The sequence below is a fragment of the Desmodus rotundus genome, chromosome 3 (assembly GCF_022682495.2).
Source record: "Desmodus rotundus isolate HL8 chromosome 3, HLdesRot8A.1, whole genome shotgun sequence".
NCBI classification, from domain to species: domain Eukaryota; kingdom Metazoa; phylum Chordata; class Mammalia; order Chiroptera; family Phyllostomidae; genus Desmodus; species Desmodus rotundus.
The window spans coordinates 14,649,989-14,671,350 of record NC_071389.1 but is presented as its reverse complement, the minus strand read 5'-3'; the positions used below and the strand labels follow the sequence as shown (position 1 = coordinate 14,671,350).

The 21,362-nt window shown below is 51.0% G+C and overlaps 1 protein-coding gene across 2 annotated transcripts in view; it reads left to right on the top strand.

Moving 5' to 3' along the window:
* Positions 1–21,362, top strand: part of STPG1 (sperm tail PG-rich repeat containing 1) — a 36,197-nt gene that overhangs the window by 8,657 nt on the left and 6,178 nt on the right. Inside the window, exons 3-6 of one of the 2 annotated variants that reach the window (XM_024554620.3) lie at positions 3,206–3,307; positions 7,502–7,672; positions 11,867–11,975; positions 16,294–16,459. In XM_024554620.3, the coding sequence (XP_024410388.1) occupies positions 3,206–3,307; positions 7,502–7,672; positions 11,867–11,975; positions 16,294–16,459 (548 nt within the window). Of the gene's footprint in view, positions 1–3,205; positions 3,308–4,643; positions 4,819–7,501; positions 7,673–11,866; positions 11,976–16,293; positions 16,460–21,362 lie in introns of those variants that run through there. The other variant, XM_045191032.2, reaches the window with a different exon arrangement.

Genomic DNA, 21,362 nt, shown 5'->3' with positions numbered 1-21,362 from the left:
AGGAGGTCTCACTGTGCATTTCAACCACGTGCCACCCACATGTGTGCTTGGTAGGGGATGGGAGCACATCAACCTGTCATCCCTTGCTCCGTCCCACTCTGAAGGTCTGCAACCCGCCAGGGAAGGCCCATTGAGGCTGCCGTGGGCAATGCAGAGAGTAGTAGTGACAATGGCAGTGGCCGCACACACCAGCACTGCCGTGACCTCTCTCCACACCTTGACTCATTTAATTGTCACATCGAGAGGCGGGTGCAGGAGGCGACAGCCATAGTTGCTTTCAGCAGAGCTTAGCAGGCACTCGCTAGAGCTCAAAGAAATAGCTCTTGTCCCTTCTCCTGCCCCACACCCAGTTCTGTTTTGTTTGCTTATTTGTTTTTTTGCCCTGTGGGGTAGTGTTGGCCAAGAAACCTCGGGGGTGGCTAAGTGCACACCAGCAGCAAGTTGAACTCTTGCTCTGTGGGTTGTGCTCTGAGAGGCCTCAGCTCACCCGAGTCACACAGCATTAGTCACACGACTGTTAGCCCGGAGCTGAAAGGTCTGTATTTTTATTGCCCTCCCAGAGAGCCATCCACCTCCTCCAGCAGTTTCGGGAGACAGCTTGGATTCTCTGCAGCTGGACATTTCCCTTCATGTAGCTTAGAAGCCTACTTGGGTGTCATGCGAAGCTAGCAAGCTGGTAAGCCAGCTCTCCCCTCTACCAGGAAAAGCTCTGATTTATAGCATCTGCCAATTTCTGAGGTGTAAAGACTCTCACTTCGGGAGTGTTAACAGTCGCCCTCGCAGGCTGCCACGTATTGCCGCCTGGAGGACTCATCCTGAGCATCCATTAAGAGAGAACAGACAACAATTTCCTCTCCAGGCGAAGAGAGACACTCCTCTTCTTATTTAGCCTGCACTCAAAAAACAGTTTGCAATGTGGCAGAATTAAAAGGTGATCAAGGCCCAGTAGGGTTGCATATTTAACAAAATGAAAGTACAGGATTCCTAATTAATTTAGAATTTCAGATAAATGACAGAGAACTATTTTAGTATGAATATGTCCTAACTAGTGCATGGGAATACTTATACCAAAGTAGCTTTTGTAGTTTATTTGAAATTCAAATGTAAGTGGGCAGCCTTGCAGGTCTTGTATTTTATCTGGCAACCCTAGCTCCTCTGACACTATAGGAGTCCGGGAAATTCTTGTGAGCTGATTGCCGTGTCGAGAGAGTGGCAATGGGCTGGGAGGTAGAGATGGGTATCTTCACTGTTCACTCATTTAAACCTAGAAGAGAAGAAAGCAAAACAAAACAAACACAACGAACCTAGAAGAGTCACAGTCACATTCCCTGCTTCAACTTTCCCTTGGGTCAGGGACTTTGAAAGCTAACAGGCACCCAGACATTAGTCCAACATCTCTGATTTGCAAATGAGGAAATTTAGGTCCAGGGACGTGACTGGCTCAAGGTCACCTAACTAGTAAGCAGCCCTGGGAACAAGAGTTCCTGACTCTTAGCCCAGTGAAAATGTTTTTGTTGTTGTTTTTTTTTTAAATCCTACACCTTCAGTGGTGAGAAGCAGACTCTGTACTCAGACTGTCTGGGTTCAAACTCTGACTCTGACAGTTTTTTTTACTGGCCCCATGACCGGGGGCCTTACCTCTTTCGGCCCTGGCTTCTCATCTTTCAAATGGGGAGGAAATGAGCCAGTGAATGGAAAGTACTCAGAACAGTGCCCGGCACACAGTGACCACTCACGATAAATAAATGCTGGCCGCGCACACAGCCCCCCTAGAAAAAACTCTTCCTTGTTTCCCTGTAGCCCCTCGATGTGCACCCGCAGGCCGGGGCTCTTCTGAACTGGCCCTGGGGGGCCCCTGCCCCCCGTTGTGCTGCATCTTTCACCGCCTGCCTCACTCTCCCTGGCAGCCAGTCCTGCCCTGTCCCCCAGGGGTCATCTTCACGTACAAGACAGCAGCCAGCTCCCCTGCCCCCACCAGCAAGGCTCCAAGGATTCTCTGCATTTAAAATTCGGCACAGAAGAACCTGTTAGTAGCTCGGATGACCTTATCCTTTATATGAAATCATAATCACACACCGCTCAGACCAGAATGGAAAGTCCTTAAAGGCCCTGGTGATGCCATAAGCTTTCGCTCTGCCCCAAGGAAGGTAGTAGGGGTGGTGCAGACAGCAGAATGAGCCCGTGTGGCAGAGGTTGGAGAGGGCGAGCTCTGGAGTCATTTAATAGCTGTGGACCAGTGTCTCCGGGCCTGTCTCCTTAAAACGGGCCTGATCGTGCCCACATGGCGAAGGACTTGTGTACACCCTGCGCTTAGCATTGGATGCAGGTACTGCCACTGAGCACAGGGGGCCGAAGGCAAATTCGTCTCCACAAGCCACAGCGTCTCCATCTGTTCGGCGAGGGCAGGAATCCCTTCTGCTTCAGAGGGTTTAATGAGACAACCTTTGGAAAGCTCCTGGCACCAAGTCGGCGCCCAGCAAACTCTGGAGACAGAGGAGCATCCTTATCATTTCATGCTTCTTGCTCGGCCAACTTCCGTCAACCTTGACTTCCCCTGGCGACAGTATGGGAAAGGAGATGAAAGTTCCATCAGCAACTACTGCAGAAATAAGCCTCGAAATCAGACTTTTGTTTATTCCTGACATACCGCATCGTTCAGCTCCTGAGCCCCATGCACCTGCCTCTTTTTGTCTGAGAGTTAGAAACGTCTTGTTTGGGATGAAGATTGTTTTTGTTTCATTTTGCTTCATAAACAGAAACACTCCCTGATTTCTCTATTGAAAGGCTGAGGAGGAAGCTGAGTCAGGTGAGGTGTGGTTACATGAAATCAGTTACCCTCCCCTCCCTGTGGGCCCGGCTTACCCAATCAATGTACACGGCCCTGCACCTCAGCCACACTTAATAGCCCATTTTATGCTCATTTCTCTAATGGCGGAAAAACATCAGCAATATAGCACATAGTGAGTAGAAAGAGCAAGGGCTTTGAGGGTCCCAGCTCGGGTTGGAATCCAGCCCCGGCACTTGGAGGCCGACACAGCGGCTGGGCAGGTTAGGAGGTGCCGGAGCCCGGCTGGCATTGTGAAGCGGCGGTGGTGCCTGTCCTGGCGGATTACGGTGAGGCTTAGTGTTAATGGGTGAGAAGCTTGGGGAGAAGCACCGTGGAACTGAATGCATCCCGGTGACGCCACGCACTCTTTCCTTTCAGGATGATGTCCCAGGTCCTGGGTTCTACAATGTCACTCACCAGTCTCCAGTGTCCACCAGTGTCTCGCTGTCTAAAAAAGGGACGTGCGCTTTCCCCTCTATGGTGAGCCCCCCTTCTCTCGAGTATGGGCAGTAACCAATCAGTGATTCCCTTCATGTGTTATGCAATCACATATTGGACAGCCGGTGCCTTCTCTCCAAAGGCCCGTGGTTCTAATTAGGCGAGTAACTGCCTCCCCAGATTTCATGCAGGTAAGTTGGAGCCCGTGTCTTCCATTTTTTCCCCCTTCGCTACACACTGCCAGAACCTAACCATCCAAAATCAGTTTTGTCATCGTGGAGCAGACGAAGCAAATGTCTTCCTGAGATTTTTAGGCATACCAAAAAAAAATTTATTATTATACACCTCGCCCTAATATGATGTTGTACACTGCTTAGACTAATTGGATTATTCAAATTATTGAGAAATCTGATGGGACCAAAAAGAAGGCAGGCAGAGGGCCTGACATTTAGCAATGATCCTCCCTTCCCTATTTTTGTTGTCAGATGTGGCTCCTTGTCTCCGTGGAGGGCTGACAGTCAGGTCGCTATGTGAAATGTCCAATGCTCTTGGCCAGGCTTGGGCAGAGGTAGCTGTTATTTGAATATTTTTAAATCAGAAAAAAAGAAGATATAGCAAAGGAAAGGGTCAAACTAGGATAAAACTGACTGAAGTAAAAAGTAAAAAAGCAAGCAAACCCAAACCCTAGTATTAAGAAAACACATAGGCCGTCTATCCCTTTAAAAGTTATAATAATCTCTTGCAACAATGTATTATGATGCCTGACATTGGAATTGATTTTTAAACACACACACACAGACCATTGAAGACGTGCCAAATGGGGCTACTTATTGGAATCCAAGTTTGGCGGAGCCGCATGCTCCGGGAGTGAACCGACTCTGAAGCGGCCTCCCCGTTAGCAAAGACCCCAGACTGGCCCAGGCCCCAGACTTCACAGAACAGCAGGCCTCCACCTCACTTTCGGCCCTGAGCCCTGAGAGCCAAGAGACTCAAAAGCTGCAAGCGAAGGAAGTGCCTTGTCTCACATGTCCTGGCACAAGAGACAAGACTTAAGACCTACCCCTGACTCCCTGCTGTGACCTCCCGCACGTCACCCTCCTGTGCTGAGTTGGCTCATGAAGTGGAGACTCCCCGGAGGCGCTGGGCACCATAACATCTCGAGGAGTGGAAAACCCTTTGAAACTGCAGAGCATTATAAACAGGTTAAATGTTGTGATTGTTACCACCTGAGTCACTAACAATACTTCCTGCAACACCTAGGTTTTCTCTGTGAACTTCTTTGCCAAGTAGTGGCACTGCCCATTCCTATTTGGTGCCAAAGAAGGAATCAGAGAGCGCACGCGGCCAGTTCCCTACCAGGCTCTGTGTGCAGCAACTTTCCAAAGGACGCGGCTGGGGCCTACGCGAAGGTCCGAGTATTGCAGAATCGAATCGGGCCTTACAGATCTTGAAAAAATTCAAGCCGAACCCCAAACAAGGCAGACACTGAGTCGTTCAGGCTTCCTCTCCCCTCCTTGATGGATGTGAGAATTTCTATTTGTGTTTATAAACATGTAAGTTTTTATATTCTTGACAGGGGCCATGAGTGGTCGGTGGGGCCATCAGGAGATCCCCACACCTGACCTGGTTCCTTTCTGAACTGGCCATGAACTTCATACCCGTACCCTCTCTGAGTGACTTTCACCTTGAGCAACAACTCCGTGTATGGACCTGAAGACTCTGAGGGAGTTGAAAGTGGCCCTCATCACGGAGAAATCTGCCTTCTTGACACTGGTCCGGCCAGGAGGAGGGTGACCGTGGGTGAGGCTGGCCAAAAAAGCTCTGGGTCTGTAAATCCGAGAGACTTCCTGGTACCTGCTGGAGCACCGCACCCAGCCTTTTGAGAGGACCTGTCATACTCGAGCTTCGTGAATTGTCCCGCATCTCTGTTTCAGAATTACTCACAGGACCAGGGAGGTAAACGAGGCAGGTGGGAGGAGACTCTGATGGCCTTTCTATATTTGCATGGTGTCAGGAGTGGTTCTGGAAAAGGTCGTGTGTGCCGGGAGAGGTTCATGAATGCCGGCGTGTGGCCAGATCAGAGACCACAGGCCTGGCAGTTAAAAGAAGGCCAAGGGCAGGGAGGGCCGCAGAGGGAGTGTTACTTCAGCTATACTCCCGAGACAAATTACAATGCTTTGTGAAACATTGCCTCTAATTGGAATGCTTTAGAACAGTTTTTCCCGAAATGGAAATGTAATTAGGTTTTCTAGGCCAACAAGATTCTATGGTCCAGTAAATTGAATGAAGTCTGGACAGGTTTCTTTATCACAGACGATCTCAGAGCATTTAATATGTCAATGGGGACCATGAATCTTCACCATGGGAACACGGAATGAGATTTCTCAAAATTTTTTGACTCGCAAACTCGCAGCTGCTGCCGCCACCGACACAACCTTATCTTATGGAACCGGTAATGCCAAGGAACGCCCATGGGGAAGTGGTGCTTCGGAAACGCGTGCTTGCCCACTCTGTCGGGTGACTCAGATGGCACCGCCGAGGAAGGTTGGACCTCACAGCCCTTCTTCCATGGAAGTTAAAAAAAAAGAGCAAAGATGTGCTGATATCACTGGGCAGAGGAGAGATAGGGTAGTGATGCTTTTTGAACTAAAACCTCCCACAGCCATTCATCAGCTGCTCATCTTGTAACCGACCACCAGCTGCTCTTGCTCCTCTTGACCCCTTCTCTTCGGAGTGGGGTACCTGGTCTACACCACACGGTGGAGGTGGGCTGCCTGGCTGAGAGTGTTGGCTCTGCCACCTGACTGGCTGAGGAAGCTGAGCCAGTATCCTCACCTTATACGTGAGGATAATCATAATGTCCACTACCCAGGGTTGCCATGAGGAGTAAATGCAACAATCCAAGAAAACTGCTCAGTTAACTATTGCCTAAAATGCAAAGGCAGCCCTGGCCGGTGTGGCTCAGTTGGGTGTGGTCCCACAAAGCGAAAGGTCTCCGGTTCAATTCCCGGTCAGGGCATATGCCTGGTCCCCGGTTGGGACGAGTGCAAGAGGCGATTGATTGATGTTTCTCTCACACATCGATGTTTCTCTCTCTCTCCCCTTCTCCCTCCCTTCCCCTCTCTCTAAAAATAATAAATAAACAAAATGCAACAGCAAAGTGAGTGCAAAGCTGGGGCAACTTTATTTCTGGGAACATCGGTGAATCCGTACGAGCTGGAGAAGGCAGAGGTGGGACTGAAACCCAGCTTAGACTCAGAGCAGCTGTGACTCTGGACAAGAACGCTCCTGCTTCTGATGCCCTCCCCCCCCCCCCCCCGCCCCGAGTCCTTGAACCTCATGTTGAGAGCAGTTGCCACCAAGCAGAGACGGAGGAGTAAGGGGAGGCTCTCATGCCTTCCCACCGCCTCCCTCACTTTCTGTGCTTGCATAGTTTCTCACCCCACCAAGCCGAGGGAACCCAGGGCGATGTTCCTAAGCTTTTAACCAGAAAATAGTGAGAAATATTTGGCTTTGCCACGCTCCAACACCGGCCACACTGTCCCAGGGTGAAGTGATGTTATCGCCTAGTTTCTGTGGCTTTTGTCCCTTTTCATTTGGCAAACATTGATTCTGTTTGCTTTTCTTTTTTTTTTAACTAAAAATAGTTTATCGTGGCTTCCTGGAAGAAGTAGAATTGGTTCTGTTGAGACGGCAAAATTATTGCAGGGTTTTATGAAATCAGTAATTCGGTGGGACAGGAGGCATGGGTGGACGGCAAACTCTCTGGCGCCTGGTACCTAGAAGACGTGAGAGACAAACTCGTTATCTAGGCAATTCGGATCATTTCACCTTAGAAATAGGAGAGGATGCTTCCGTCTGAGCGGAAGGAAAGCTTCAGTCAGAAGAAGAAAGTCTACAGGCTCCATCTCATAAATGACCCAGCAGCTGATGTTGAGTCAGCTGTAAGTGGCTTGACACAGGATTGGGTGGAAATGCATCCATGGCAGAATGATTTCTGCAAGTCCTAAACATAGATGAGTAATTCGAGTTAGTTTACAGAAGTCAAAACAGGTCTGAACTTGTGTTTTCCCAGAGCAAATCCTCAAAGCCTGATGCCAGTTTATTGTTGTTACCTGCTCGAGCTTGACCTTTTATAAAATGCTTTTAGACCTGTTGTTGGGCACCGTCGCTCTGACATGTGGCCTGTGGAGCCGCATTACGTGACAGCTGATTCCTTTGGCTTTCTCCTCACAGCGTGCCCGACTGGACACCATTGTTTCTAAATATCCGGCAGCCAACGCATACACTCTCCCGTCACGTTTTGTTTCAAAGAAAGACTTCAGTAATGCCTGTTCCAGCATGTTCCAGCTGCCAAGCTTTGGGAAGGTTCTCAAATCTGAAACTCCTGCACCGAACCATTACAATGTAAGAACATTACGTACGCTTGCTAAATCTGTATGGAAGGAGTGGTTTCCTAAAACAAAAGGAAGGAAGCAGGAACTTGGGGAAATAGTATTTCAAACCAGTTAGCATTTGTTGGGTACCCAGTGGGGACATGAGGCTGTGCGAGACTCTTGGAGGGAATTTACGGAACCCAGCGGAAACTGTGGGCCCCGTGGAGGCCGGTGCGGAGCGCGGGAGGACCGCTGCCCGGGAAAACACTCGCCGGAGTCACTCCTGTCTGTTCGCATCTCTGACAAGGAGTGTATTAGTTACCGCTTTACCTGCGGACACTGTCCATTTAATCTTTAGGTTCTTATAAGGAAAATAAACCTCTCTCTTTCCACATCAGAAAATCAGTTTTTTAAGAGTAGTGCTCTGCCATTTATGATCGCTTTGTAATCACGGAGGCAGAATGGTATCATTCACGGCTTGAAACAGTTCACATCTTGACCCTACCACTTTCTAACCGTGTGGCTTTAGGAACATTCCCTAGCCTTTCAGGGCTCAGATTATTCGTCTGTAAAATGGGGATACATGTCTAGCTCACGGTGTTCATGCAAATATTAAGTGAGGTAATCTAGGCTGAGCACTTAGCACATACAAGGCATAAATTATACGCGAGATATCAGTATTTTTGTGCCGTATTTCAAAATATTTTGGTCTCAGATACTTTATTTTTCATTTCCTTTTCCTTCTATAATATTTATAAGTACTTATTTTTCTGACCGCAAAGATCCTGCCCACTTTCTGTGACAGAACCAATCGGTTACAATGTGCTCAGAGCAACGTAAGTGGCCGCCAGGCCAGCACCGTCCCATAGAACTAGGATGGGAGCCACGTACGTCATTTAAAATGTCCTGGTAGCCACATTTAAAAGTAAAAAGGAACAGGTGAGATTAATTTTAATAATATATTCTATTTAACCCAGTATATTAAAAATATAACACTTAAGCAATATAAAATTATTAATTAGGTGTTTTACATTTTTCCAGGATACTAACTTTTTCAAATCCAGTGTATATTTTATATTTGAAGCACATCTGTTGAAAGGATTTATTTTTAATTACAGTTGACATACAATATTATCATAGTTTCAGGTGTACACCGTAGTGACTAGACAGTTATGTGACTTACGGCGGGGTCACCCTGATGAGTCTAGGACCCCTCGGACACCACCAGGCAGCTCATCTTAGCCTGCACCAGCTGTGTGTCCAGTGTGGTGGCCACACGCGGCCAGGGGCTACTGTGTTGACAGCACAGCCCTGGACAGCCTTCCCCTGGGGGAATCAGAGCCTGAAGATGAGGAGGAGGAGGATGAAGCACTTTGCACGGCCCCTGTACTGTCACACACCCATCTTCCGTAGAGTTCACAAGGATCCACGCAGTGGGTTACCTTATTCTCAGTTTGCAGGAGAGGAAACCGATGCTCAGAGAGGTAGAGGGACTTTCCCAACGTCACCCAGCTCGAAGGGACCATTTGCACGTCCGCGAGCTCAGGCAGACGGCCGAGGCATAAAGCTGGAGAGTGGTCAGAGTCACCACGTCCCAGCCCTGCTGGGCGTCCCTTCACGGGTTCTGGGGCTGCCCTGTGCCGGACCACCGATGCAGCTTAGGCTCCACGGGGGAGCTCAAGGCAAGCACTAGTGAACAGACAGACAATGACTGCACATGGAGGCCAGCTGTGAGAGAGAGAAACAGTGGAGCCTGAGAAAGAGAGAATGTGGGAGGAGTGGGCAAAGACATGCTTGTTATACTGGGTGGTCAGAGAAGGCTCTGAGGCTGGGACCCACGGACTGAAGGGACAGCCAGCGTTGGGGACACAGCATATGCAAAGGTCCTGGGGCAGCGAACAGCTTAGCCCATGGGGAACTACAAGAAGGTAGTTTGAGTAGCATTCGCTAGGCGGAGAGGGAATGAGGGGATCAGGGCCCAGTTTGCCAGGGCTCTGAAGACCCTGGAGGGAGTTTGAATTCTGTTCTCTGTGTACTGGGAAGCCCCTGAGGAGGCTAGGAGGTGTGGGATGATGTCATCTGGTGTATTCTTTAAAGAAGCTCCCTCCAGCAGCTTTATGGACTGCAGTGTGGGCTAAGAGTAGATTTTGGAGAACCAGTTAGGAAGCTGTTATGTTAACAGGAGAGAGGTCGAGGCCTGATAATGAAGCGATAATGAAGATTCTTGGCCATCGCCCCTTTTGCGCTCCTCGCAGAGGTAGGTAGTGTCTCGTGCGTCTGCTTCCCCACCCCACCGTGTGCTGCTTCACCCAGCCTCCAATGCCCAGCACAGGTCCTGGCATTCAGTAAGCCCGCAATAAATGCTGACGACATCAAAGGAATAACTCCCCAGTAATTAGTGTACAGTCGTTAATCTAGAAAAGACCGTCTCCCAAGTCAGCTCTGTCCTTCTGCCAACCAATTGATTTTAGGTGCATGTTTTTTTTTTTTGTTCATTATTATTTTAATGTGGCTCTGAAAATAATACACACTCATCATAAAATATACTCAAACATTATAGAAGCCCATGAACTAAAAAATGGAAGTCCCTTAAAACTCTGCTCCCCAAAGCGAACGCCCATCAAAAACCAGGCGTGGTTTCTTTCACAGCCTCTTCCTCCCTGGCTTCCCCGCTCCAGCATCAGGATTATGCTGTCCACGCCACTTGGGTATTTTCTGCTTCCCTACACAACTCCATTCTGCCCATACCCCCACGCAATACGGTAAATCAGCTTCCTTCTCTTTGAGCCGCCTGTGGAGCTGTCTTCTAGCGCGGTGGTGCGATCTCCCGTGACACACACTCGCGTGCACAAAAATGCTCTCTTTTCCCTCTGCTTTTCTGTCTGGGGCATGGGGGGGGAGAGCTGCAGTGGCGCTGGGTCTACAGGTGGCTTTTTTCAGACCTGGAGAACAATGGTTGAGCAGCGGGGCGAGGAGCAGAAACGCAATAATCCTGTTAGCCATGCTGAGCAGTACGGTCTGCCCAGACCTTTCTGTGCCCCTGCCCGCCGCGATCCGCACTTCTCCACAGGAATCCTTTTCCTTGGTTCTGTTATTACTTCCTCTACGGCACCCTGGCTCCTCTCCCTCTGTCCAGTAATTAGCCCGCTCCATCCGACCTCTTTGTTTGCCGGCTCTGCAGGCAGCCTAGCCATCAGGACCCTGGGAAACGCGGAACTCCTCAACCTTTGTCAACACAAAATCAAAATTCCATCTGCATTTCTTGAGAAACATTTTTCTGACAAAGGAGTATCACAGAAAATCAACCCATCCCGGCCCCAGCAAATATTTTCACTCACTCGGTAAATACTCCTGGCTTTGGCAGGAACGGTTTTTACGGCACGTTTTATCTAAGGAGTACAGGGGACTGGCTGCGAGTTGGCATTTGAAATATTTATGATTCATGTGTAACATAAGAACAGTCTCACGGTTCTTTTTTTTTTTCTTCTTCTTCTTCTGTTATTTTTAGAGTTCTAATACACTGGACGCTCTCAAATGTATACTGTGTGGATTGGCCAAAATCCTTAATTTCTGGTCAGTCCAGAAAAATCAAGACAAGAGCGTGCTTACAAGTCCGATTGTAACCTTAAAGCGCACGGCTTCCGAGTGTGCCCCAAAGCCGGCGTTTGCAGGGCAGAAGGGAGTCAGGTGGGGGGTGTGGGACTAAGTGTTCTAAAAGAGTGAGAACCCCAGGGAGAGCAGTGAAAACGATTTGCATGTGCAGCGTTACACAGTTAAAAAAAAAAAAAACACTTCGCTGTAGGTGACTTCCAGGGACCTCCTGCCTCCCAGCCCCACCTCAACCACCCTCTGTCGGGTAGAAGAGGGATTATGTGAGCCATTTTACACAGGAGCAAGCTCAAGTTCTGGGAAATTAAACCGCATGTGCAGGGTTGCCCACCCTGTGCGCGGCACTGCGAGCCTAGAAACCGGGCCTGCAGGTTGTTGCTCCTGGGTGCCGTCCTGGGTGCCGGGCACTTGCCGGCGACCCCAGCTTGCAGACTGCTCCAGCTGGGGTGGGGGTGAGGCACCATCCACGTGGCCTTTCCGCTCAGGCCAGTTCATGTTCTGACAAGGACACATTTAAATTTGACTTTGTACCCAAATGTGACCCTGGTCCAGGCACGGTGACACAGACAAAGGAGGGGAAGGCACCAGGCACACCATGCCGAGTTTCTCTCCCCAGGCCTCCGTCTCCGGCTGCAAGCAGAGAAACAACGTCAGTGCCCGAGCCGGCTTCGTGTCCAAAACCCAGAGAGGACTTTGCACTGCTACTGAAAGAGCACCTGCCCCAGGTGAGCAGCCGCCTTGCACTGGCCTTGACCTAAGGGCTCCTGTCCAGATCTGAGCTGGGGCGCCCAGTCCTTCAGGGAGTCTCTGCAAGGAACTAGGCCTTGGGGAGGTAGGGGTGGAGGCAGGTGTTGAACGAAGAGGAGAAGGGTGAGGCAAAGACCAGCTGTCCCCCTTCAGGGAAGAGCGGCTGGCTCCTGGAATGTCCCCAGAGCAGCCTGGTTAGCCTCCCCTTTTACCACCCAGCACACTCTCTGGGGACAGCCAGGTGGGGAGGTGGCGCCTCACCTCCGAAGTGTGCACATTCCCGTCCCCCAGGCGCCACCGCTGGGGGCACACGATACCCAGTGCCCAGGCACTCAGCGGCAGGACTCCTTTCCCCCTCTGCCTGGAGGCGGCTTCACCATCCAGTCACGGAACGGAGGAAAACAGCCCCATCACCGAGCGCCCACTCCCTGCCGAGCACCTCGCACACTGGTCCTCACAGTCCGCGCTCCAGGGCCGGGGACCAAGGTGAGGAGACGGAGGCTCAGTGAGGTGCAGTGACTTGCCCAGCGTCACACGGCCGGCTGACCTAAGCTCAGAGGGGTCTCACTGAGCAGACTGCTCCCCTGTCGTTCCACTGTGACTGAGGATTCGGGAGCACACGGACGCATTTCTGCAAGTGTCTTCCCCACGTGACTGTGCCCCTCCTGGGCCCTGGGCCTCCCCCACCCCCACCTGCCAGCCCAAGTGAAAAATTTTCAGAGGGCTCTGCACCCCACAAACACTCATTGTATTAGATTTTTTTCTAATGGAGACTGAAGATCCCAAGGGAGCCGTGGGCCTGAGGCCCTGAGGCCCTGAGGAGAAGCAGGAGGGCTGGCCGGGGCAATCATGCCTCTTGGAGGGGGGCATGGATAAAATTGCAGTGCATGTCAGATTTCGGCAAATCCAGATTAGAGCTGAGATCAGTGTGCAGCGGAGTAACAAAAGCAGCCCTAATTAGGAGGCTAAACCTCTGCTGGAGCTCCCCAGCCTTGCATCATCCCTGGGCAAAGCCCCACCTTATTTGTTTATGCAGGAGAACAAAGCCAGTATCCCTGGGGTTTGGCCAGAGGCCTGCCACAGAGCCCCGGGGTGTGGGCACCCTTGCAGCCAACCACCTGTGCCCACCCCTTGGGAGGGGGTCTGAGGGTCCCCCAGTCCCTTACAACAGAGAACAAGAGGGGGGCGGGGGGCACCAGTAGCTGTTAAACACCTACTGTGTGTCTGAGGCTTGACATTCATTGCCCCGCAGAGCACTTGCCCACCATGTGATCAGAAGGTGTGACTATTACTATTATTTCATGCCCACTTTACAGCTGAAAATGATACTTAGAAAGCAGGTGATGAGCCCAGGGTCCCTTTGGATTTGAACCCAGGCCTACTGGGTTTGAGGCCTGCCGGGTGCCTCAGACACCACCTCCACCTCCACTTGCCAGACATCAAAACCTGGGGAACCTGCCCCCTGCTCAGAAAAATCTGCTTTGACCTTTGGAAGCAATGCTGTGGTCCCACTTCCCCTGTGGTGGGACGAAAGCAGACGTGAGCCGAGGTGGCGCCCCTGCTCCGCCCCGCTGCTCCAGGGCCCCTGGTCGGCCTGCCCTGCCTTCGGTCCCGGGCAAAATGCTCACCTTTACCCATTTGCTGCTTGGCCTTTCTAAAGTTTACATGTACCAACCACATAGGGAAATGCCTGTGTCAAAGTGTTGTTTGGAAAACGTGGGGTGCGGAATCAAATCTGCCACGTGAGCTCCGCATTGTGAAGCAGAGCCCCACAACACTCGAGGGCCAGAATGTCACCCCCGGTCCTCTCTGAGCCGTGGGGGCACGAATGCCTTTTTTCTTTTCTTCCGCCTTTCAGCATTTCATAATCAAGCATTGCTTTAAACCCCCCCCCCCCACCTTTTTGGGTTTTTTTGTTTTTTTGTTTTTGATAGGGGTAAATGGGAGAGAGAGAGAGAAAGGAAAAAAAAGAAACAGGAAGATAGCATGAGAGACATAGACCAATATTATAAATGCTGCTGGCTGGACATCTGCTTTAAAAAAACTTAACTACATGCTGGGAATATCTTTTCAAGTTATTAAAAATCCTCCTAGAACATCATTTTTAAAACAGATATATAGAAAGAGGCGAAAGATTTATATGATCTGAAGAGAAACCAGAGTATGTTAGAACATGTACAGCATTCCACTGCAGGGCGAACCGTAGGTTAGGGAACAAGTGTCTTCTAAGGAGACGTAGGCTGTTTTAACGGATCACTAACATACACGCAGTGGCAGCAAGCGTCCCTGTAGTCCACACCTTGTGTACAATCACGATTATCTCCTCATGTAGATTGCTTAGAGTAAAATTGCTAAGTCGAAAGGGATGTGGCGTATTTCAGGTTTCTGCTATTTGTGATTTCACAGCCCTCAGCACAGGGACGTCTTGTCCTCCTTCTATGTGGCACCGTGTCTCTTGTCCTTGCTGTCCCTGGGTATGACCATTCAAGTCAAATCTTGCTTATCAGGTAGTGATGTCATTTTCCGTACTTTTGCAATGAAAAGTAAAAGTACTTACATTTTATTTAAAACAAAATTAACCTTTCAATGTTTAGAGAATTTGGAATATTTCCCCCCCCACACAGAATGCCACCACTAATATATGAGGTCTGTCTGGAAAAAGTCCAGCCATTGTTAATATAAGATCAGTTTGCACGACATTGATGTAACCTGGCAGCCAAGGAGAGTGGACTGGGATGCGCATGCTTGAACAATGACAACTTCACTGTACTAGTCAGTGGGGGCGGTGGACACCTTTGATTGAGCGTGTGTACTGTGTGGCCGCTGCATTCAAAATGACTGAGCGAGTACAGCAATGAATCTGCACCAAATTTTGCATTAAGCTTGAACATTCCTCACTGGAAACTATTCGGATGATTCAGAAGGCCACAGCTGTGGGCAACTGATGATTGGCAGCTTCGTCACGACAATGTGCCTGCTCACGCATCATGTCTCCTGCAGAGTTTTTTGATGAAACATCAAGTCACCCAGATGACTCAGCCCCCCTACAGCCTGCATGTGGCACCCCACGACTTCTGGCTTTCCCCAAAACTGAAATCACCTTTGAAAGGGAAGAGATTTTAGACTGTCAGTGAGATTCAGGAAAATACGACGGAGCAGCTGATGGTGACTGGGAGAACTGTGTGAGGTCCCACAGTGCCTACTTTGAAGGGGGCTGAGGCATCATTGCCCTATGTACAGTGTTTCTTGCATCTTGTATCTTCTGCAACAAATGTCTCTGTTTTTCATATTGCATGGCTGGACACCTTCTGGAGAGACCTCGTAATTACTTCCACTTTCCTGGGTTCCTGCCTGTTTTTATTCAGACGTCATCATAGAACATATAGACTTTCAGGCTTTATTTTACTTTTTCACTCACCTTTATTTTCAGAAACTTGGCCACGTGGCCTTATGGTCTTCATCTTTGTCATCTTCAGGGCTGACGTAGCACCAGATTGGGCTGTAGACACCCAGGCTACCCTTCCTCACAGTGTAGGGACTGCTGTGATGCGCGTCCTGGTGCTTAGAGCCCTTCCATTATGCTGAATCATTTTCTTAACTTCTGGGTAATGGGGAGCCTGGGAGTGCAGACGTCTTCCAGGCTTCTGCCTGGCGCTGCTCTTGGACTGCACAACGCCTACCCCCAGCGACAGGGCTGCCCACAACTTGGTGAGACTGTTCCTCCGCACTTCGGCTCAGACTGTTCTGTTCTTCCTTGAAGGTTGTGCACAGTCAGATTACTTTTATTCTGTCACAGTTTCCTGAGACAGGGCATGGTGGGAAAGCATGGGCTTTGGAGACAGGTGGCCCTGGGCCCACATAGTAGGTGTTCAATAAATATTTGTTGATTGTAAAATAGTTATGAAACAGCAACTATGTGCCAGGAACCTAAAAGGTTACTCAACTATTATAACCACCCTGTTGTTGGAAGAATTATTCTTCTTACTGTATAGAGGAAGCTGGGCTTAGTTCCTGGTTAGAAGAATGTCTCTGGGCAAATTATTTAATGTTTGAGTCTCAGATTGCTTGCTTTTCGAATGGAGGCGAAAACACGCATGTTGCTGGGCTGCTGGGAGGGTTAAATGAGCTGCGTATGTGGTGCGTGTGGCTCGTGTCTCTGAGGGGCAGCCCTTCCATTTGATCATCTCGGACTGATGGCGCCCTACAGCCATTCAGTGTATCCTTTGGCATAAGGTATGGCTTTTTATTTATTTGAGAAGAGTTTCTTATTCTGTTTTAACATTTCCTTCTCTTTAGGGCATTATAATATCAATGAGTCCCTTGTGAAACCGTCGCCAAAGGTATTAATGTCCTGTTTTAAATCAAAAACTGGCCGTGGATTCAAAGTGACATCAACAGGCCCGGGACCCGGTCATTACAACCCCAATGATCACATCAAAATCCCAACAAAGACCGTCATCCCGTGAGTCCTGGTTTTTCTGATTTCTTTTGAAAGGTGGTTCTGGGAAGGACCCCAACATGGGTGGAGAAGGAAGGGGAGTCACGGTTTGTCAGGACACTGTGCCAGGTTGCTCTCCAGGACCCTTGTTGACACATAGTAGGTGCTCAATAAATATGTATTGAAAGCATAATATTTATGAGCAACTACTATGTACCAGAAACTTAACATCTCATTCAGTTACCATAATAACCCTGTTGTGAGAATTATTCTCCCTAGAGGAGGAAGTCAGGCTTCAGTGAGACCGAGAGACTTGCCTCAGGCCACCCAGCTAGCCGGAGGTGCCGCCGGGCACCACGCTCAGCGCTGTCTGGCTCTTCCCACATTCCCCGTGAGGCCGCACTCTCCTGGGGCTGACTTTATTCTGTCCGCAACCAAAAACCTCCCCTGGGTGGCAGGACATACAGAAGTAGTGACGCTCTCCCAGCTCTGTGCCGATAGGTTGAAAGCCTAGACTTTGAAGTGGGTTCGACCTGGACTGACTTCAGCCCGGCTGCTTTCATGCTGTGGGACCGGGGGCACTGTACTAACCCTCGGAGCCTCCGCGCCTCGTCTGCAAAGTGGGGATAATTCATGCCCCATAGTGTTGTTTGCAGACTCAAAAATATGTACTTGGCATATGCCCTGACGGGTGTGGCTCAGCGGGTTGGGTACCATCTGGTAAACCGAAAGGTCGCCTGTTCGATTCCTGGTCGGGGCACATGCACGGGTTGCAGGCCAGGTCCCTGGTTGGGGGCGTGTGAGAGGCAATCGATCCATGTTTCTCTCCTTCTCTTCCTCCCTCCCTCTCCTTCTTTCTAAAAATAAATAAATAAAATGTTAAAAAGTATATATACATATATATTTGGCATATGTATAGTAGGTGCAAATGGTGACTTAACATGAACACATTTAAAAAGTGAAGAAAGGGATTTGTGTTACCATTTTTAACATCCTGTATATTTAATGTTACTTTCACCTAAGAGGCTAAAAAACTCACAAGGCTTATTTATTCCTCAAATGGTCCTAGAACTTCTGAAACTAACAGCTGTTAAGGACAGGCCTCCTGTCAGCATCTAAGACTGCACCCCATACAGTCTTCTCCAGGCAGGACTGGCTGCTGGGAGGGATGACCAGGAGGGCTGACCCGGAGGGCTGACCCAGAGGGCTGACCCAGAGGGCTGACCAGGAGGGCTGACAGGAGGGCTGACCGGGAGGGCTGACCCAGAGGGCTGACCAGGAGGGCTGACAGGAGGGCTGACCTGGAGGGCTGACCAGGAGGGCTGACTCAGAGGGCTGATGGGGAGGGCTGGGACTGAGCGTAGCGGCCCCTGGGCACCTCAGAGCAGATGAGTGGGCTCACGCCGCAGTAGGTCAGAAGTCTGGGCATCCTGGGAGGCCGACAACACTGGGCATACTCTGACCATCAGTCAGGGCGAGGAGAGGGGAGTCAGGGAGAGGAGCAAGACAGGAACCCGACGAGGGAGCCAGGCCTCAGATGGAGCCCACGGGGTAAGCCGCTTCTGCCCTTTGGTTCTGGGGTTCTGCCCGTCGACCCTTCGCAGGTTCCTGGCCTCAGGACTAGGGCAGGAAAGTCTGCAGGAGCAGGCGGTCTCCACACATCAGGGACTTCCTGCCCCCTGGCTGCCCAGGGGCACCACTGCACCCCGGCTGTCCCCTACTCCGCCAGCCAATAGAGTGGGTGAGACGACAGGCCTGGCGGACCCGAGTGGGAGCCCTGACTCTGTCCCTTGCAGACATCTCTCTCTGAGCCTCCCTTCCCATGTTATTAGATGGAGATAAGAACCTTATCTCAGGGGGTTCTGCAAGGATTCAATGAGAAAGTGCTTGAACATAGCTGTTCCTAGTGTAGCTGCTACTACTCTGTAACCTACATGGGTATCAGGACAAAGGAAGCAGCTGTTAATCAGCCTGGCCACTCAAGCCCCCAGCCTGCATCTGGCAGCTGCATCAAGGAAATGGTGCAAGGAGCGTGGCGAATCCTCCGTGTTTAACGGCTTTCCCCAGAGAGGTGCCACTTGGCTTTGCTTAAGTTAGAATGAGTGGTTTGAAATATTCTCATTTAATGGCATTTGCATCTGTCAATCAACAGGCTCTGGAGGTTTCAGGTTCTGTGCTGGAGGCTGTGGAGTCGCTCAGGTGAACAGAACACCATACACGCCTCCAGCCAGGCCCACCTGGGAGCAGCTCAGGGCACGGCAGAGGAGCGTGCGCGGCATGGCCACACACCTCGCCAAGGGTGGTCTCTCCGGCTGGGCAGTGCTCTGGGGCTGGCGTGCCTGTGGGTGTCGGGCTCACTGGCTCTCTGGGATGCTTTGTGAATAGTGGGTCCTTGGTTAAGAAGCCTTGGAAACACTGCTAACAAACCGGCTGCCCCTGGGGCCACCGCTCCAAGAAGGCCTGCAGGAAAGGAACCTGTTAAGCCTGGGGTCTCTTAGATTCGTGTTTGCTTTGGTGAGCGGATGGCGTCCCGGCATCTGCGGCAGAACACTTGTGTTAGCTGGTTCCGTGGTCCGGGGCAGCTCTCTGCACCTCGCTGCGCCTTCGTCTCTATGCCTGTGAAAAGAGGGGAGCTCTTTTCGTTTCTGACTCTCCGTGAGCTCAGGAGAGCGTGGGGGGACAGTGACCGTGGAGCCAGCCTGGACCCATGGGGGAGGTCTGAAAAATATAGTTTTAAATTGACAAGGAAAGACCTGTGATTTTATTTAAAAACAAGAGCACAGCGCTGAGGTGTGCTTTGGGTTATTCTAAAAAGGCAGCCGCCCATTTATGCTGAGTGATAAATGATGGAATAGGAAGAAAAGAGACAGCTGAATATTGGAGTATTGCGGGAATGTCCAAACTCCAGCCTCTTCCAGTTCTGTGGGCCCTCCCGTGTCCACACGAACACGGAGGAGGGACAGGAGTGCCTGGGCACCGAGGGTCTGGGATTGTCAGGCCCCTGAGAAGGTCTGCGCAGCTTCCTGTCACGGGCACCAAACATACATGTGACAGTGTGTCTTGGGTTGGAAGTGCTTGGCTCCGCTTGCAAAGTGATATTTGGTTCTGCTCTCTTCAGAAGGAATGGGGGAGATGTTCATTCCCCCTGGAGTGGTTAGCCCATGTTCCCCACCAACAGAAGTGGGTCCCGCGAGGGGAGAGGTTGGTGATTGACAGGAGTGCTCAGGAGGCTGACGGGGGCCCTCCCCCCATCTCCCGCCAACCTCCCGCCTTCCCCACCCACCAGCTTTGAGAACCGGGGGTGGGAGTATGGAGGGGTGGGTCACTTAACTCCCTGGGAAATTTAAATTCATCCTCTGTGAATTGGAGTGGATACTTCATAAGGTGCTTGCAAGAAGAAAATAAGATAACCCACACAGCACATCAGGAAAGGTGCACAGCAAACTTCTGATACATGCTGAAGAGGGTCCTCCACACCGGACTGGTGTTTCTGGAGTGGGGGGCCCCTGTGGGGCAGGTCTGTGCCAGGGGCTGGCAGGCTGTCAGCGCAGCCGTTTCTGGGGTCCTTGTTTGGAGAACATGTCACGGGGTGTTCCTTTGCTATGGCTCGCCTTGCTGACTCAAAACCGAAGTAAGTGCATTTATGCGCTTCCAGGGGTCTTTGGAAGAGAAGTGTCAGCCCAGGTGTCGGTTCTCCAGCGCCTGAGTGTGTCAGTGATGACTCAGTCTGTCAGTCGGGGCGAGTCAGGATAAGGGCTTTTAGAGATCAAAACAGTTCCGCCCAGCGGCTGCCTCCCAGCTCACGCTCTGGGCGGCGAGGACGTGAAACACCCACTGACATTCCCGTAACCTCTGCTCCACTTCCCGGAGGTGTAAGGACCCGCTTTCACGCCGCCGCCACGCTGTGCTCTCACAGCGAGGGCGGAAGAACCAAGCCTGCTGGCCCCGCTTCAATTTGGGTAATTACCAGGGACCCACCTAAAGTTCCCCTGGGATTTTCAATTAGATATGGGGTGCTTCTTCCCAAGCGCTGTAATCTGTCACCTGCTACCCTGTTAAACAGATACTGCATTCCACCCCAGAGGCATCGGCTGCCCTTTAATGATGAGAGAAAAATTGCCCCCTTATCCCTCCAGACCCTGGGAATCCCCGAGGCAGAGTGAATCTGTGCCTGGGAGTGTCCCGAGGGTCGGGGACGCCTTCCCCCGGCGACCTGCTGAGTCCTCCCAGACATCCTTTATTCTCGGGAGGTTTGCAAACAGCTCACGTTGGAAGCTGCAAACACACTTAATCCAGCGGTGGCCAGCGCAGAGCCTTTGATAGATGTTTTCTTTCCACGGGGCAGCAGCCGGTCGGCTTTCAACTGCGCAACGAGGCCCATACAACCCCCAGTCACAGAGCTCCGAGGGCTGCCCGAGGTTTGATCCAGCCGGACCTTCGGATTTGCCCAGTCCTGCCACCGTCAGCCCTGGGTGATGATAAAACTGGGGCCGGGGGCCATTTGTCTGGGCTCCCCTCCTTGCTTCAGCCCCTCTGCTCTTCTCTGCCCTTCAGCACATGTCCCAGAAGTAGGGACAGGGCCTCAGAGATGAGTCAGACAGACACAACCCTCTCCTTTAAAGAGCTGGGCAAGTGAGGAGCATACAAAATGCAGCATGTTTTGTGCCAAGAAAAGAATGGCTAGAATGGATGGAGGGGCCCTGCTTCCAACTCCTCTGCAGGCGGCACTGTACGTGGACTGCGCAGGTGAAGTGTGGACCTGCCCAGGTGCTGGAGCATGGAGCATAATCCAGGCCCGTCAGACCCCAAAACCCGCTCCCCCAGGGAGCCCGGTGGAGGTGGGGAAGGGGAGAGGGCCATGGCCAGAGATAGTTCCTTGCAGGGGGCGAGCAGTGAAGACTGAATCAGAGTCTGCAGGGAAAGGAGG